This window comes from Mastigoproctus giganteus, chromosome 3 (genome assembly GCF_048544385.1).
Source record: "Mastigoproctus giganteus isolate SK-2022 chromosome 3, ASM4854438v1, whole genome shotgun sequence".
Classification (NCBI taxonomy): Eukaryota; Metazoa; Arthropoda; class Arachnida; order Uropygi; family Thelyphonidae; genus Mastigoproctus; species Mastigoproctus giganteus.
In genome coordinates, this window is record NC_143577.1 from 127,655,672 (window position 1) to 127,675,520 (window position 19,849).

The 19,849-nt window shown below is 40.1% G+C and overlaps 1 protein-coding gene across 7 annotated transcripts in view; it reads left to right on the forward strand.

The window, feature by feature from the left end:
* LOC150088264 (ralBP1-associated Eps domain-containing protein 1-like) overlaps positions 1-19,849 on the forward strand; it is a 791,977-nt gene that overhangs the window by 107,604 nt on the left and 664,524 nt on the right. For all 7 annotated transcript variants that reach the window (XM_090369416.1, XM_090369413.1, XM_090369418.1 and 4 more), the window contains exon 4: positions 16,519-16,563. In XM_090369416.1, the coding sequence (XP_090225542.1) occupies positions 16,519-16,563 (45 nt within the window). The remainder of the gene's footprint in view (positions 1-16,518; positions 16,564-19,849) is intronic.

The window sequence follows — 19,849 nt, forward strand, 5'->3', positions numbered from 1 at the left end:
CTTAGTGTAGTATACTGCATAATATAATATTGTCAATTAATCAGTAAATCTATTAATCTTGATAAACTTTATTGTCAATTAAATTGTATTTTTAACTCTATAAATATATATAACGACTTAATCGTAACAAATAATTAATACATAACTATAGTGGTACACGTGATACGGAATTTGCATAAAGGGAACACTAGATACCGAAAAAAAAAAAAAATATATATATATATATATATATATAACATAACTGTTTTGGGATATAACTTAAGGATTTAATTTTTGTTTTAAATTTTATTGAATTAAATTGGAATCATGACTCTGACCAGAGCAGCAAAGCAAAAGGCTCAAGCTAATGGGAGTGCTGTGGTTCAGGGGAGAACTGAGGGGGGCAGTTGCCCTCTGAATCACAGTCTATTAAAATGCACTGTTTGCTTGATGTTTGCGGAGCCGTCGGGTACGGGACATGATACTGCCAAGGGGGATGTCTTTGTGTGTGCACGATGTAAGGAGTGCAAGGAAATCAGGCGACAACTCAGCGTTGTTATGGGCCTTTATGAGACCTTGAAGGACAGGGTGGATGCCCTCGAAGGAAATAAATTGAGGGGCCCATCAAGCTCTCAGCTGCCCACATCAACGCCAGAGCTTGCACTTGGTCATCAGGCAACACAGGGGCAGCCCCCTAGGCAGAATGCGCTGGTCCCACAGGAACTAGTAGTTGTTGGTGACTCTATTGTCAGGGAAACGGGGAACATGCTTTGTAAAAAGGATAGGTGGAATAGGACCGGGGTATGTCTGCCAGGGGCAAAGGTTGATGCGTTGTAGAGCGGATATCATCTTTTAAGGGCACAAAAGGTGATATAGTTGTACACGTTGGCACTAATGATATTAAGAGTAGGAGACCGGCGGAATTACTTAGCAAGTACAGGTCACTGTTGAAAAAAAGCCGTGAATTAGGGTTGAACTTGAAAGTGTCTGCAATTCTGCCCAGACACGATAGGAGGGAGTATATGATGAGAGCCTTGTCGATCAATTCGGCCCTGGAGGGATTGTGCAAGGCTCAAGGGGTAGAATTTTTTTCAGCCTGGACTGTACTTGTTAACAGGAGAGATTGCTTCTACAGGGATGGGATACACTTAAATAGAAAGGGTGCAAGAATTTTTGCTGATGCTGTCGAGGCAGTGTTAGGTGGGTCGGAAAACTGCTAGTTGGGGGGGATACAAGGACTAATAGATTAACAGTAGCCACTGGCAGAGGTGGAAGTGATTCTTTCACTGCTTCTATTCAAATGAGCAGAAGTCTGAAAAACAAGATGCAGGATATTTCAGAGACTGCTGGTAGTCATTGCGTTACAAGTAAACACATGGGTTGTGTTAGGGTAGCTAAGAATAGAAATAGGTGCATGTATACTTGCGTGTACACCAATGCTAGGAGTTTGGTAAATAAATTTGATGAATTTGAGGTATTGCTCAAAACATCAAAGGCAGATATTGTTGGGATATCAGAGACATGGTGTCACACAGATATAAGTAATGCGGAACTGGAATTTGGGGAATACAATGTATATAGAAAGGATAGACAGGACAGGAGGGGAGGAGGGGTTATGCTATTAATTAAGAAACACATAAAGTCAAAGGAAGTGAAGCCAGTTGACATCGATGGACAGGGCAGTGTCGAGTCAGTTTGGTGTGACATAAGCATAGGGAAATCAAAATTGAGAGTAGGAGTGTGCTATAGGCCTAATGACTCTGATGAGTATAATAATATATTGTACAGGGAAATAGAGTGGGCCAGTAAATCAGAGAGTCTTATAATGGGGGATTTTAATTTCCCAGATATTGACTGGAATTTGTAGGTTGGTCACTCGCACACTAGCAAGGCTTTTGTGGATTTATTGGATGATTGTTTTCTACATCAGCATGTTCGTGAGGCAACAAGAGAGAGCAATACTCTTGATCTGATTATCAGTAGTGATTCTTCATGCATTAAGAACCTGCAAATAAATGAACCACTAGGTGGCAGTGATCACAGTGTGTTGAAGTGGGATTTACTCAAGGAGGTAACTACCATCAGAGGTAAAGGGAAGGGTTTTTGTTTTCGTAAAGGCGACTATGATGGTCTGAGACAGTATTTAAATTCTATACAGTGGGACCAACTGATGATGTTACCAACAGCAAACTCAAAATGGGAAGCATTCAAGGAACTAATCTTGGTGGCTACCAGGCTTTACATACCAACTAAGAAATATTGTTCAAGGTTTAGGCCTAAATGGTTGTCAGATGGACTAATGAGACGTGGCAGAGAAGAAAAATGCATGGGATACATACAAATTAATGGGTGACATGGAAGCCTATGATAGATATAAGTTGGTCTGTAACCAAGTCACAAAGGAGATTAAGCAGGCAAAGGCAGACTACGAAAAATCCTTGGCAAAGGATGCAAAGAAAAACAGAAAGGAGTTCTTTACATACTTGAACTCGAGAAGGAAAGGGATGAATCAGATTGGTCCACTGGATATTGATGGTTCAACAGTTGAGGATCCTGCTCAGGTGGCTAACAATCTAAACGAGTATTTTGCATCTACATTCACGCATGAGGAGTTATTCAGGAAGGAGAATGATGTAGGTAAAGTAAACATTGGCAGTGAGCTGGATGATTTTGTAATAACTGAGAGGAAAGTGGAGGAGAGATTGTTGAGGATAAACATAAAAAAGGCACCTGGGGTGGATGGGATCTATCCAGTTATATTAAAGGAGGCAGCAAAGGAAGTATGCAAACCCCTAGCCATAATTATGAGAGTTTCTTTGGACTCAGGGGAGGTACCCATAGACTGGAGAAGTGCAAATGTAACCCCAATTCACAAAGGAGGATCAAAGGCTGACACAAGTAATTATAGACCTGTTAGTTTAACTTCTGTTCCAGGTAAATTAATGGAGGCACTGGTTAAAGAAGCACTGCAGGATCATCTAGACAAGAATTCCGTTATAGCTCAGACGCAGCATGGTTTTGTTAAGGGCAGGTCTTGCCTGACCAATTTGATTGGATACTATGATGTAGTCACAAAAGAACTGGATGCTGGGAATAACTTTGATATTATATATTTGGATCTTAGAAAGGCTTTTGATACTGTTGCACATGGAAGACTGCTGCACAAATTGGAGCAGTGTGGCATTGGAGGCAAATTGCTGCTATGGATAAGGGGATGGTTGAGTGGCAGAAGACAGAGAGTGGTAATCAATGGACACTGCTCAACGTGGACTAATGTTATTAGTGGAGTTCCTCAAGGTTCAGTGTTGGGTCCATTGTTGTTTTCGGTGTTTATGAATGATATTGATGATGGGATATCAAGTTTAATGTCCAAGTTTGCAGATGATACAAAGGTTAGCAGTGTCGTTAAGAACACTACTGACGCTATGCTGCTGCAACAGGATCTGGAAAGGTTGAACAGATGGGCTGAGAGGTGGCAAATGAAGTTTAACATTGGCAAATGTAAAGTACTACATATGGGTAACAGTAACCCCAGAGCAATGTATCAACTCTGCGGTACTACACTGACAGTGCTGGAGAATGAAAAGGACCTGGGGGTAATTGTGCAGGCAGATATGAAGTTCTCTGAGCAGTGCAGACGAGCTGCAAGAGTAGCTCATGGTGTCTTGTCAATGATATACAGGAATTTTTCTAGCAGGGATAAGGAGGTGATTATTCCCTTGTATAAGGCAATGGTTAGGCCACATCTTGAGTACTGTATACAGGTCTGGAGGCCTCATTTCAAGAAGGATGTAGAGCTGCTGGAACAGGTACAGAGAAGGGCAACAAGATTAGTAAATGGAACAAAGGGTTGCTCTTACGAAGAAATGCTTAAGTTTTGCAAATTACAGAGTCTGGAGACTAGGCACCGGCGAAGTGATCTGATAGAGGTGTATAAGGCTTTGAATGGTTTGAGCATGCTCAATGCCAATGGGATTCTTCATCCTTCTCAGAATAATCACCTCAGAGGGCATAAATTCAAATTGAGGAAGGACGGATGTCGGATGGATGTGCGGAGGTTTGCCTTTGGCCAGCGGGTGATTGGTTGGTGGAACCGACTTCCATCACTTGTTGTTGAAGTTGATAGCCTAAACAAATTTAAGGCTCAACTGGACAGGTATTTCGAACAAACGGAGGGGTGAAATGGGAGAGGTTTTTTTTTTTTTTTTTTATTTTGGCTGATGTTGAATAAGCTTGCTTTCTTGCATCATATGCCTCTACTAATGCTAATGCTAATCCTATTGGTAACTCTCTAGGAGGCTTCCGGATCAGCTAGTGTATAATCTTGCTACCTCTGCTCTGCTCTGCTCTGCCAGATAGTGACTTTTGGGAGTCCGAGTAGTGTGTATGTGGGAAGCATTGTTGCGACCACGTTATGTCGAGGATCTGGGTATATTCTTACCACGTGTATGCCATATCCAAAAATTTCATTACTTCATACATCATGTCCCACACACTTTTTCTTACTATTGAATACACCATGAATTGTCAAACTAATATAGCAAGCTTATCTGGAAAAAGATCTAAACCTCCCAAGGACTTCCTAATTCATGTCACAAATATACGTGGTCTCAATTCTAATCTCAACGATGTCCACTTCCACTTGCAGTCTGCCAAACCCCATGTACTTTATCTGACAGAATCTCAGTTATCAGTTGATTCAACTACTGCTCATCTCAGATGCCCAAATTATTCGCTGTATGATTCCTTTTGCCTCAGAGGTGGTACTTGTGCATATGTCGTTCTGATATTCCCTGTCAGAGACTTGGCAATTTGGAATCTCTTCTCTTTGATCTTCTCTGGCTTAAAATCTCTCTACCTCATTGTGTCAAATTCATCTGTTGCCTCTACCTTTCTCCCAACTCCATTAATCACTTCGAGCTCTTTGACTTCCTCTCTTTGCAACTTGACTTTCTCCAGTCCAACTTTCCTAACAGTGAAGTAATTTTCCTTGGTGATTTTAATGTCCACAACTCCAGCTGGCTTCCGTTTTCTAGTTACACCAACCCAGCAGATCGAGATGCTGACGCTTTTGCAATTACTAATGACCTTGCACAGATTGTTCATTTACCTACAAGAATACCGGACAATCCTAATCATACAGCCAATACACTTGATCTTTTTGTCACAAACAACCCTCTTAAATACACAGTCGAAGTTGAGAGGTCCTTTAGGCACTTCAGATCACAACTTGGTGATTGTCTCTTCTCCAATGGAACCTTTATCTCGTGGCTATTCCCGACTTCATGTTGTTTGTCATTACAAGAATGCAAAATGGGATGACCTGCGAGACTTCTATTCTTCTTTTCCTTGGTCAGATTACTGTTTCAAAACTTCTGATGTCAACGTATATAGTAAAATTATTCTTCTAGGAATGAATTCCTTTATCCCACACTCCAATTTAAAATCTCGTCCTTTATCTAAACCTTGGTTTTCCAATAAATGTGCTAAGGCTGTTCAAGAGAAGAATGTTACATATCATAATTGGCTTGTTTCTAATTCTTCAGTTTCATTTTCTGCCTACATCAAAGCTCACAACAATTGTAAAGCAGTTATTAATCAGTCCAAACTAGAGTTTGAACAGGCTAAAAGTAGAAAACTTGCTTCTTGCCCTAATGGTAACTGAGCATTCTGGCCTCTTGCCAAAGCTATTGGCCGCGACTTTTGCCCATCTCTGCTCCCACCTCTGTCCAAACCAGATGGTTCTGTTGTCACTTCAGCCAAGGATAAAACTGACCTGCTAGCATCCCATTTTTCTGCCAGCTCATATTCTAATGATCTTGGTAAAACACCTCCCACCATTCCCAACACGCTCCATTCAATGCCTCCTGTTGTCTTCCGTCAAAAGGATATCAGAAGGCTTTTGAAGAATCTTGATGATAAGAAAGCTCGGTCCTGATGGTCTTTCTCCACTTGTTCTCAAAACCTGTGCTCCTGAACTTACTCCTATTCTTTGCTGCCTTTTTTCACTTTCTTATTCCAAAGGTGTTTTTCCTTCTGCTTGGAAATTTGCTCATATCCAACAAGTTCCTAAAAAGGGTGACAAATCCCTGCCATCCAATTATCGTCCCATTGCAATTACTTCTACTCTCTCTAAAGTAAATGGAGAAATCAATTAACCGCCAACTCTTAAACTACCTACAGGATCTAGAAAGGTTGAGCAGATGTGCTGAAAGGTGGCAAATGAAGTTTAACATTGACAAATGTAAAGTGCTACTTATGTGAAACAGCAACCACAGAGCAACGTATAAACTCTGTGCTTCTACACTGACAGTGGTAGAGAATGAAAAGTACCTAGGGTTAATTGTGCATTCAGATATGAAGTTCTCTGAGCAGTGCAGATTGGCTGCAAGAGTTGCTCATGGTGTCTTGTCAGTGATATACAGGAATTTTTCTAGCCGGGATAAGGAGGTGATTATTACCTTGTATAAGGCAATGGTCAGGCCACACCTTGAGTACTGTATACAGGTCCAGAGGCCTCATTTCAAGAAGGATGTAGAGCTGCTGGAACGAGTACAGAGAAGGGCAACAAGATTGAATGGAACAAAGGGTTGCTCTTACAAAGAAAGGCTTAAGTTTTGCAAATCAGAGTTTCTGGAGACTAGGCACCGGCGAGGTAATCTGAGAGAGATGTATAAAGCCTTGAATGGTTTGAGCATGCTCAATGCTGATGGGATTCTTCCTTTCTCAGAATAATCACCTGAGAGGGCATAAATTCAAATTGAGGAAAGACAGATGTAGGATAGATGTGCGGAAATTTCCCTTTAGCCCGCGGGTAGTTGGTTAGTGGAACAGACTTTCATCTCTTGTCGTGGAAGTTGATAGCCTAAATAAATTTAAGGCTCGGCTGGACAGGTATTTCGAACGAATGGAGGGGTGAAGTCGAAGTTTGTTTTTTTTTTTTTTTTTTTTTTTTTTTGGCTGATGCTGCATAAGCTGCTTTCTTGCATCATATGCCTCTACTAATGCTAATGCTAATATGAGAAAACATCGTAAATAGAGGCAGTTGGTGCGCATACCCCTGGCTCCTTTCCTCGTATGCTCAATAATTAACAGGATCATTAAAATGGTGATTGAAAGGCATGCTGGCTTGGATGCGTCAAAGAGAAGGCTTTTAATTTTGCAGACTGTCCGACCTCCCTTGACTATTCCTTACTGAAGGGAACCTGGGATGAATTTGCATGTAACTAGATTGTTTTGACGAAGCCATCTAGTCACATTCAAATTGGCCCCAATCACTCAACGTAGTTGAGTGATTGGGGGCCATGGGATGTGTAAATCCCAGAATCCTATAGGGTTTGGTTAATAGCAAATTTCTTTCAGTCAACATTGATGTTCTGGATTCATCCAATCATCTAGTAGATTAGGAAGCAATCTGATGTCTGATAAGTGAATGTGTGAGGGAAGAGCAAATTGTTGGGGTGACTCTGTGCTGGGCAAGTGGAATCCTCCAGCCACAGAGATCTCAGAATGAAGATGAAATGAGTCTGGTCAGCATGTTTTCCCTGATTACCAGTCTTCTTTCTTTGATGAGAGAGAGTAGCCTGGGAATTCCCAGAGCCAGGGCCATTTCAGTCTTGGTGTGTATCTTGTGTTTGTAGGTTGCCCACTTGGGGAGCCAGTATTCTGTTGCCCAGATAGGTTTTGTGTTCACGGGGGATGCCGACACCCAGATTTATGATACATAAGGTAGGCGCCTCCGTAGCCTAGTGGGGAGGAGCAGCAGTGCGTAGCACACGCTTCTTGATTAGACCGGGGTTCGAGCCCGTCTTCACCAAATACGGAGGATGCAGAAAGGTCAGGGAATGATCACCGCATATCCTGGAGCAATATGGCCTTAGTTGCTAATGCTCCTAAAAACCAAATAAACAAACAAACAACAAACATAAGGTAGCTGGGGGGGGGGGAGGTATATGATAGTCCTGACATATTTTGTTGTTGCAACCTTGTCTAAGACATAATGCAAATGCTGCTGCTGTTGTTGTTGTTGTTGTTGTTATTTGGTTTTTAGGAGCATTAGCAACTAGCCATATTGCTCCGGGGTTATGCGGTGGTCATTACCTGACCTTTCCGCATCCTCCATATTTGGTGGCTCACGGGCTCGAACCCCGGTCTAATCAAGAAGCATGTGCTATGTACTGCTGCTCCTGCCCACCTGGCTACGGAGGCACCAGTGCAGGTGCTGTTTCACTCTCCATTTCAGGTGCACCACCCACCTGATGACTTTGTTGATGTGATGGTTATATCTCAGCTTTGTGTTAAAAACAATCCCCCAAATCTAAATGATATGAAACAGAAGGTATGGAAACTCCATTGATCTTTGGTGAGATGGTTGTTGGCTGGCTATTTCTTCAAGGAGTAGAGCATGCACTCAGACTTTGCTCGGTTGATATTAAGGCCGATATTTGCTCGGTTGATATTAACTTCAATAATTTCTCCTCCACTTTGCTCTCAATTATTACAAAATCATTAAACACCCTGTTACAGTTTGGTAAACTTCTGGTATTTTCCTCCCTTAATAACTCTTTATGTGTGAATGTCGATGCAAAATACTCATTCAGTTCGTCAGCTGTCTGAGCATGATCATCAACAGTCGAACTGTCGATATCAAGTGGACCAATATGATTCATCCCTTTCCTTTTAGAGTTTGTATAAGTAAAGAAGTCTTTGCTGTTTTTCTTAGTTTCCTTTGCTAAAGATTTCTCATAATCTGCCTACGCTTTCCTAAACTCTTTTGTGACTTGATTACAGACTAACGATATGTGCCATAGACTTCCGTGTCACCTGATAATTTATATGCATCCTATGCATTTTTCTTCTCAAGTCTCTTTTATTTCATCTTACATCCATTTAGGCCTAAACCTTGAAAAATATTTCTTAATCAGTATGAAAAGCTTCCACAATTAATTCCTTTCTTCCCACTTAGAATATTATGTTGGTAACATCATCAGTTGGCCCCACTGTACAGAATTTAAAAACTGTCTGTGACAGTTTTTAAATTCTGTACTGTAGTCAACTGTTGACTGTAGTCAACTTTACGGAAGCAAGAACCCTTTCCTTACCGCTGATGGTAATTATATCATTAAGTAAATCTTACATCAGTCACTGTAATCAATCCCACCTAGTGGTACCTTTATCTGCAAATTCAAGTTATTGCTTCCTTCAGAGTGCTTTGCTTTAATAGGACATTTCTGTTTGGGGATATGAATATTGGATTACAAGATTAGCATTAGCTGTAGTAGAAGTATGCAATGGAAGAAATCAAGCTTACGCAGCATCAGCCCAAAAAAAAAAAAAAAAAAAAAAAAAAAAACTTCCCATTTGCATTCACTCTAAAATTTATTTAAGCTCTCAACTACCACAACAACAAATGGAAGTTTGCTCTAGCAATCAACTACCCGCTGCCTAAGGGCAAATTGCCACATATCTAGGCACCTCCGTAGCCAGGTGGAAAGGAGCAGCAGTGCGTAGCACGCTTCTTGATTAGATCGGGGTTCGAATCCATCACCACCGGCATCTCCGTAGCCAGGTGGGAAGGAGCAGCAGTGCATAGCACAGGCTTCTTGATTAGACCGGGGTTCGAGCCCGTCACCACCAAATACGGAGGATGCGGAAAGGTCAGGGAATGACCATCGCATATTCCGGAGCAATATGGCCTTGGTTGCTAATGCTCCTAAAAAACCAAACCAACAACAACAACAACCATCACCACCGAATGCGGAAAGGTCAGGGAATGACCACTGCATATTCCCGGAGCAATATGGCCTTAGTTGCTAATGCTCCTAAAAACCAAATAACCAACCAACCAACCAACCAGCCACATATCTATTCTCTATCTGTTTCCTCAGTTTCGATTTATGGCCCCTCAGGTTCATAATCTGACCAAGATGAAGAATCTTATCAGCATTAAGGCTGCCAAAAGGTCTTATACATCTCCATCAGATACATTGCAAGTGCCTAGACTCCAGATGCTTCGATTTGCAGAATTTAAGCCTTTCTTGGTAAAGTGTAAAGTGTTTTTGGCTCAAATGGCACCAGGGATTTCCCCCCATCTCCGTGTAGTATACATTGTAGATTTAAAAGTGTATGGATATTCTGATGTGTAATGTTTTGTACCATTCTTCATCTGGCCTTTTAGTCGTTGGACCTCTAATGGGACCCACCGTTGTCCACACTTGGCCTTGTGAATGCAGACCATGCACACCCAGTATAGTTATATTTACTCTGGCAGGTTCTGCCACCGAATTTCCTGAGATTTCAGTGGCTAGGACCTTATAAAATAAAAAAATAAATAAAAAAGTTACTGTAATTTACGCTGAAAGGGAGTAGGCTGAATGCTAATACGGTTGTTGCATGGTTGACTTTAAGTTTTTGTGTGTGGGTTTGGATTAATTTTGGTTTCATTAGATGTGCAAAGTTAGAGAGAAGGTGGGGAGACTGAAGACTCTGTGTGGTAAGACAGAGGTGGGGTGAATAGCGAAGGTGACCCCAGATGGTCAGTGAGGCATGTCCATGCCTCACCAGAGGGAAGAATTTTAAATGGGGTGGCGAACATGGGAGGAGACAATAGACCTCCCCCCACCCAGGAAGTAGGAAGAAAGTACTGTGCAAGAGTGTACTGGTATGGGGAGGCCAATGACCTTGGCAGCAAGCTGCAGCAATAGTCATGTCTGGTGAGTTTGTCTAAGAGGTCACAGCCACTCAGGTTCAGGAGATGTGTAGAGTCAAATCTGACGGTGATCACTAGTGTCTTTCACCACAGAGGGATCTCGAGACAGGTGAGCAGTGGACTGCGTCGATTCCGTGTCCGGTCCTGAAGGTCTTTAGTGTGGTTATCTCTCTATCTGTATCTATTTGTCTCTCCACATGTGCAGAGGGGGGAGGAGGTCATCCATTATTCGAAAATAAGTTAACTTGCCGTTGAAGGCACCATGGCCTGTCAGGAGAAATGTTGTAAATAGACCTGTGTGGAACCAAGCTTTTCTTGGTAGTGGGCCCTTCGTTTCCCCCATCAATCTCGACATTCTCTGTACTTGTTCTAGCAACTCTACATCCTTCCTAAAATGAGACCTCCAGACCTGTACGTAGTACTCAAGGTGTGGCCTGACCATTGCCTTATACAAAGGGATAATCACCTCCTTATCCTTAGTAGCAATATTCCTGTATATCATTGACAAGACCTCCTTGACCTGCTTGGGCAGCCTGTCTGCACTACTCAGAAAACTAATATCTGACTGCACAATTACCCCTAGTTCTTTTTCACTCTGTACCACCTTGAGTGTAGTTCAACACAGTTTGTACATTTCTCTGGGAGTTACTGCTACCCATATACAGTACTTTGCATTTGTCAATGTTAAACTTCAGTTGCCACTTCTTAGCCCATCTGCCCAACTTTTCTAGATCCTATTACAGTAGCATACTGTCATTACTGACATTAACAACCATTCCAACGATGTGCATGATTTGCAACTTGAATATTAAGACTGATATGCCTTCATCGATACCACTGATAAATATACAAACAACAATGTGCCGAACACCAAACCGGGGATGACTAAACTAATAACATTAGTCCACAAAAAGCAGTAAACATTGATTACCACTCTCTATCTTCTGCAACTCTTCCATACTTTTATCCATTGTAGCAACGTGTCCTTAATGCCATACTGTTCCAATTTGTACAGCAGTCTTCCATGTGCAACAGTATCAAAAGTTTTCCTGAAATCCAAGTATAGTTGAACTTGGTTATAACGAGCATCAAGGGACCAAAAAAATTCCTCGTTATAACCATTACTCACTATATCAGTGATGAGTTAAATCTATCTTGAGTTTATTTTAATTCTCAATAACTTGATAAAAAGATAGATTCAAAAAACAAAAGAAATATTAGAGAGAAAAAAATAATATTAGTATATTCCTACATATTATTTGTATTAATGTGCTTATATTTGGTTTTTAAATCGATCCAGCCAACCTTTGTTACATACAAAATCGCCATGTCCAAATTGTTTAGCAAATGTTTCTGCCTGAGCTCTCAAGATCGGACCATCTGTTGAAAATCCAACACTTCTTTTTTGTAGTGAGCCATTGAAGCAGTGCTTCATCGGTGTTTGTAACCTCACACTTTCTAATTTTTTTTATCGGTTAAGTTCTTTTCCAGTGCCGATATATAAACATCTTTATTCTTCTTCAATGTCATTTACTGTTGACGCGGAAAAAGAAACGATTTACACACTTCAATATGTTTTGTGCCACTTTCTAAATCATGAATAGTTTCGACGTTTATGCTAACCGAGAGACGCTTTCTTTTGTTAGTAGATGTTTTTGAAGGAAGGGTTCGTTCCTAACTGATTTTTTAGATGTTTTCGAAGGAAGGGTTCGTTCCTAACTGATTTTATTTAAGATGAGAGTAAACTGATCTTGCTACAAAATTCTTAGAAATCCCATAATGCATACAAATTCTGAGAAGTCCCGGAATGCTACAAAGTTTTTAGACGTCCTGTTGACAAAATTCTTAGAAGTCCTGAAATAAATTCATGGTTCACTGAATATAAGGAAATCTGTAAATAGGGTAATGCGACATGCAGAACTTCAGTGCACTATTGTATAGCCCCCCCCGTCCCCAGAAGGACAAGATCATAAACCGGCCACTAATCCAATGCGATGCGGGTGGTCATGAAAGTTAAATTGCCCTTCTCATTTTTGTCTATTCCAAGAATTGTGTTTTTTCAACCCCAGGCAATTAAGAATGTTTGCATGGTTACAGAATTTGTACTGTATATCCGTGTAGTATGCTTTTTTTAACAGTGAGCGTATGTGCAAATTAAAAATCTTTATGGCTTTTTCTCATTATTTCCGTGCTCATTATAACCAAGTTCGACTCTATATGATATCACAATTATTTTTTGCATCCAGTTCCTTTGTGACCACATCATAGCATCCAATCAAATTGGTCAGACAAGACTTCTCCTTAACAAACCCATGCTGTGTCTTAATTATGAAAGCAGCCTTGTCTAGATGATTGCATTATTTTCCCTGGAACAGCAGTGAAACTAACAGGTATGTAATTACTCGTGTCACCATTTGATCACCCTTTTTGAATCGGGAATAGATATGCACATATCCCGTCTGTAGGGAATAATTATAGCTAAGTATTTGCTTACTCGAGGCCCCCATAACCAAGTGGTCAGGAGTGGGAGCGCAGCCCTCATTGTCTTGGGTTTGTGTACTTTCAAGCCAGGATTTGCAACTTCCATGGAGAATTACATGATTTTATCTGCATTCTCTTTTGTAGCTGTTTCAATAACTAGGCTCTGTGTTTCTTGTTTTTCTTAACCCTTTAATCTTGATTGTCTTGAGTTGAACCTTCTCTACCTTTTTTGTTATTACTTGTTTAATGGCCTCACTAATGTCAGTTTGATGTTCTCTATAGGCCTTATTATAACTACATTTTCACTTTTTCTGGTAAGCAGCGATGGATAGTAGCTTGTTCGTTTTTAGTCCTTGGTGGGGTGCTTTAATGCCTGGGCATGTGTTGTTCAGTGTTGCTTCTGGCTTTGACACTCCTCTTCTTTAGCTTCTAATTTGGCTGTTAGCATGCACTTTTTTTTTGTATGCATAAATCCGTGACTGTTCTTTCCAGTTAAGTCCAATATTCTGTGATCTGCTTCTGACTAGGACAGTAATTCTACCAGTCTGCAGAATGTTTAAGCTTGATTTCTCAAGCTTGAAAGTAACCCCCTCAAGCAGAGCTAGCTGCTTGGGGGGGGTTACTTTCTGTTTTCTGCTTCTCATTGTCAGGTTTGTTAGATTTTGAGACTTGGGTGGGTTGGGGAGGGACTTGGTTCTCGATCTTGCCCTTACTCAGTTTTTCTTCTTTAATGCTGGTGAAGGAGCTCCTCTTCCTCTGAGCTTGATTTATTATAATATACACCATTTGCAAGTGTCAGCCATACTTTTGGTTGCAAATTCTGAGTGTCAATGTCTGTGTCAGAATTTGTGCTCCTCTCTTTGTGATTGTTGTTCCTAAATCCTGTGTCTAACTTATATGTCAAAACCTGGGTCTGTTTAATACTGAATTCCGAACAGTCTGGGTCCAAAGAATCCAACCAAAAATCGTGAACAATAAAGGTTCTAACTTCAGAGTTATTCATAAAATAAAAACTGAGTTCCATATACGGTGCTTACTCGTGGACAAAATTGTCAAGAGTAAGCACCATGTATGTTATCAGGTCAGATATGTTCTTGTTTATACTTCGGCATGACCACCAGGTCAGTAGAGTTTAAATTAAATCAACCAATACAAACGTTAATTGTATTTCGTAGTCACGGGCTTGAATCCCGGTCCACTCAACGAGCATGTGCTACTGCCCTCACTATGTCAGGCCTATGTCGGATTAAATTCGCAATTTCTACACATTGAAACTTGTTTTGCTCTTATCTATAATTATTTCATGCTCACCATTTGTTTCTGGTGAGATGTGAGCATGTGGTGAGAATCCAGCAATAAAGCAAATAACTCCTATGCAGTAGAAATGGTGGTCACATATGTACATATAATCACTAGTGCCCAGAAATTTAAAATGGTCAGATCTCACAAGAAAGGTCAAGAACACCGGAAAAATCAATTTAAAATATAAGAGCTTATTTTCTTGCATTTAGTAATGCTAGGCAATTCATAATTCTTAATATCAAACAAGAAAAGTAGAGTAAGAACACTCACCTTGATGTCTTCCATATTTACTGTTTGTAGAAATGGCAGGCAGGATGGGGGGGCATGAAATTAGATAAGAAGCACATAAAATCTAAGGCAATGCATCCAGTTAATAAGGGTAACCAGTGCAATGTTGAGTCAGTTTGGTGTGACATAAGAATGGGTGAAAGCAAAAACAACAGTTATAGTGTGCTATAAGCCTAATGACTCTGATGGCAGCAAACGAACATCTGTACAGAGAAGAGCGGGCCAGTAAATCAGTGTCTTATAATGGAAGATTTCGATGTTCCAGTTGTTTTCTTTGTGGGTTGGTCACTCACACACACAATCAAGACTTGTGGATTTATTGGATGATTGTTTTTTTACAGCAGCATGTTAGAGAGGCAACAAGAGAGAGTAATATTCTTGATCTGATTATCAGCAGCGATTACTCATATATCTGAAATCTGTAGATTAAGGAACAGGGGGTTTACTTACAGGTGTAACGACCTTTAAGGGGTAAGGGATGTTTTGCTTTCATAAAGATGATTACAGTGGTCTAAGACTGTTTGTAAATTCTATAGAGTAGGATCAACTGATGATGTTACCATCAGCAAATTCAAAATGGGAAGCATTCAAGGAAGTAATCAAAGAAACTACTCGGCTTTTCTTACCAACTAAGAAATACTGTTCAAGGCTTAGACCTAAATTGATCATGGAGGGTGTTGCAGACATTCTCTGAGATATGCCAGCTGTGCTTGCTACCTGGCAATCTAAAGCTGATGGAACTGAAATTCGGGTGTCGCCCACATTTCACATTCGGGTGAAATCCGATTGGTCTGAGGCATCCAAATCCTCTGCTTACACCTTCACAATGAAACAATAACCTAGTTTATTTTAACCTAGTTTATTTTAATTACCTTCACAATGGGACTGTTAGTAACAGTGGGTATAATCTCCATGTGCAAGTCCTGAAATACAGCACCTAGCACACTGTAGGTGACAACCCGGTGTGAACCAACATAAGCAGGGGTCGAGGTGTGGCATCCACACCACACGGAGGAATGCTGCTCCCTCTGTGTTACCAGGCAATACTAGGTGGTAGATGACTCTTGGCAGCCAGGGCAATACCACCACTTTGCTTATTGGAGGCTTGAAGTGGTGGAACCCATGTTTAGTCTCGAGAGCAGAGCTCCGGTAAACCCTCCCCATCTCTTTAGAGAGGTTTTGGGGGCACCGCCCCCAAAACCTCTCTCAAGTGTCTAGATTCCATTCAAAAGACAGAAGTTAATGACTCATCTCTAACAGAGTATCTCCACTCTGTCTCATAGATGTGTTTCTGCTGCATGCCTTTCCTATAGATACTTCCATGGGCACTGTTCTTCTGAATCGGCTTCTATAATTCCTGAATAAATTCAAGAATGAACTACACAAAGTATTGGTAGTGATGGATGAGATGAAATGGGAATTTTTTTTTTTTTTTGAATGATGCTGTATAAGTTTGCTTTCTTGTATTATTTCTTGTATTTGTCACTGTTGTACTGAAGCTATGCAAGACATGTATTTGCACTAAAATACAACTGAAAACAAATTTAACAAGCACATATCAGAGTAGTCTGGAACAAAAATTTTAATATTAAATGTGATTTACTCATTATAACCCTAAAATTTCCTTGTGTTTAACATTATATTAAAATTAGTGGATTTCTAGTGCACATTATAGGAATAAATTCTAATTATACATCATACTCATAATAATGGACTTTCACTGTATGATTATTGATTCTTATTATTTTTTATATATATAGGGGTTGAGATTCCTCTTCCAAAATTTGGCAGAACACTGGAAGGTAGTAAGTATTGAATGTACCTGAATGTATATATATCTGAGAATTCACTCACAGATATATATATTATTTTTTATTACATGTCATTCTTTATATTTTGCAAATGATTGGATGATTTTCATTCTTATAGCATGGCATTACTGCCATGCTATAAGAATGCTTACCAGCTCTCCTGATTTTCATCATTTTGTTATCAGTATAGCTTGGAGCTTCTAAGCTTTACACTCTTTCTCCTGCTCTTGATAAACGGTCATCCTGTTTTTCTTTAGGAACTTAAAATTGTGGTTGTGCTACTAAATACTCTTTGGAAAAAAAATAGCTGGTGATAAAAGTAATTAAACTGTGTTTTGAAATACATGGAAACAAAATATCAATTGTTCATATCTGTAATTTTGATTGTATGATATCAAATCATGAAAAATTTTAAATCAACAGAAATTATCATAATATACAATAAATGTATAGATCATGTACTTCTGACGTGGCCTTGAAAGTGCAGAAAAGGCAGCAAGCAAAAAATAAGAACAGAAAGTCAACATGGTCATACTAAGGAATCATGCATCATTCGTAATACTCAGTGAACTGAAATAATAGTAGTTTCTTGACTGCACTGAGAAAAGCACCTCCGTGAAAACAGGTTGTGTAGCAGGAAATTTTTGAAGGTTATACTCTGATACAGTCATTTAAATATAATATGAAAATTATTCATGTACTCAAATCATACAGCCAATACGCTTGATCTTTTTCTCACAAACAACCCTTCTAAGTACAAGGTTGAAGTGAGAGGTCCTTTAGGCACTTCAGATCACAACTTGGTGATTGCCTCTTCTCCAATGGAACCTTTATCTCATGGCTATTCCCAACCTCGTATTGTTTGGCATTACAAGAATGCAAAATGGGATGACCTTCGAGACTTCTTTTCTTCTTTTCCTCGGTCTGATTACTGTTTCAAAACTTCTGATGTCAGCGTTTGCTCAGATCGTGTCAGTGAAATTATTCTTGCAGGAATGGAATCCTTTATCCCACACTCCACTTTAAAATCTCGTCCTTTATCTAAACCTTGGTTTTCCTATAAATGTGCTAAGGCTGTCCAAGAGAAGAACGTTGCATATCGTAATTGGCTTGTTTCTAATTCTTCAGTTTCATTTTCTGCCTACACCAAAGCTCGCAACAATTGTAAAGCAGTTATTAATCAGTCCAAACTAGAGTTTGAACAGGCTAAGAGTAGAAAACTTGCTTCTTGCCCTAATGGTAGCTGTGCATTCTGGTCTCTTGCCAAAGCTATTGGCCGCAACTTTTACCCATCTCTGCTCCCACCTCTGTCCAAACCAGATGGTTCTGTTGTCACTTCAGCCAAGGATAAAGCTGACCTGCTAGCATCCCATTTTTCTTTGAGCTCATGTATTAATGGTCTTGGTAAAACACCTCACACCATTCCTAACACGCTCCATTCAATGCCTCCTGTGGTCTTTCGTCAAAAGGATATCAGAAGGATTTTGATGAATCTTACTCCTATTCTTTGCCGCCTTTTTTCACTTTCTTATTCCAAAGGTGTTTTTCCTTCTGCTTGGAAATTTGCTCATATCCAGCCAGTTTCTAAAAAGGGTGACAAATCCCTCCCATCCAATTATCGTCCCATTGCAATTACTTCTACTCTGTCTAAAGTAATGGAGAAATCAATTAACCGCCAACTCTTAAACTACTTAGAAACCTTCCGTCTGATCAACGATCGCCAATATGGATTCCGTCAGTGTCGATCCACTGGTGATATTCTGGCTTATGTTACCCATTTATGGACTAATTCAATGGAAAGGTTCGGTGAAATACAAGTAGTTGCTCTTGACATCTCAAAGGCTTTTGATCGTGTTTGGCATAAAGGTCTTCTAAACAAGCTTCCATCTTATGGTTTGCCAACTGTTTTTAGTAATTGGTTATCCAGTTTTCTCTCTGATCGCTCACTGAGGGTGATGGTAGATGGCTCTCTGTCTTCTAACTTCTCCACTAATGCCGGTGTCCCCCAAGGTTCAGTTCTTTCCCCCACTCTTTTGCTCTTGTATATCAATGACCTTCTTCCATTGACTGGAAATCCTATCCATAGTTTTGCCGATGATAGCACATTGCATTCAACTTTCCATTTTGAGAAACCTTGTCCAGCTCAATCAGCTTCAAGTTCTCGAAAATCTGCTGCCAATTCCTTAAATGCCGATCTTCAGGTAATTCTCCAGTGGGGCAAAGACAACTTAGTTGATTTCAACCCTTCTAAAACTCAATCTTGTCTTATATCTCGCAAAAAGGATTCTTCTGCTCCTATGCTTATCTTTAGTGACACTCCGATTTCTAGGCAAAATGATATATCTCTTTTGGGGATTACCCTGACTTTTAATCTCTCTTGGCACAAGCACATTACAAATATTGCTTCCTCTGCATCTAAAAAACTTGGTTTTCTCTTTCGCTCTCGGCGTTACTTTTCTCCCAAACAGCTGCTCACTCTGTATAAATCGCAAATCCGCCCTGCCATGGAATATTGTTCCCACATCTGGGGTGGTGCCCCCAAAACCTCTCTCAGGCTTCTTGATTCCATTCAGAAGAGGGCAGTTAGGTTAATTAATGATTCATCTCTAAAAGAGTCTCTCCACTCGCTTTCTCATAGACGCACTGTTTCTGCTGCATGTCTCTTCTACAGATACTTCCATGGGCACTGTTCTTCTGAATTGGCTTCTATAATTCCCTCTCTCTCTTTCAAAACAGTCCGAACACGTGCCGCCACCAGCCAACATCCATTTACTGTCCAGCTTCAAACCCACAGAACCAACTTTTCATCTTCCTCATTTATTCATTGAACTGCCGTTTTCTGGAACAACCTTCCTTCATACGTATTTCCTGAAAATTACAATCTACAGAAGTTCAAGTCCAATATCAACAAATATCTTCTTTCGTCTTCTCAACATCCAACCCAAGCACGGTACTAAGTACTATAGGTTATAATACCTCTCGTGTTTGGGGTTCTCATAAAAAAAAAAAAAAAACGTGCCTTATCTTATGTACCAGGTTTGAATATGAGTATACTAAAATTATTAGTAACCAAAGACCAAATTATGAAAGAAACTAGACTTTTAATGTATTCTAACACAAATTACTGTTATGCACTGTTGGTTGACAATAAAAATCTGTTCAATTATAATTTCCCCATAAATTTGCTAAGCACTCAGTCCCAGTGATCAGTCATTTGTTACTTTCTGAGATTCATTGTGTTGATACTTGCCGCATTTTCTATTTATGATCTCTTGTCCTT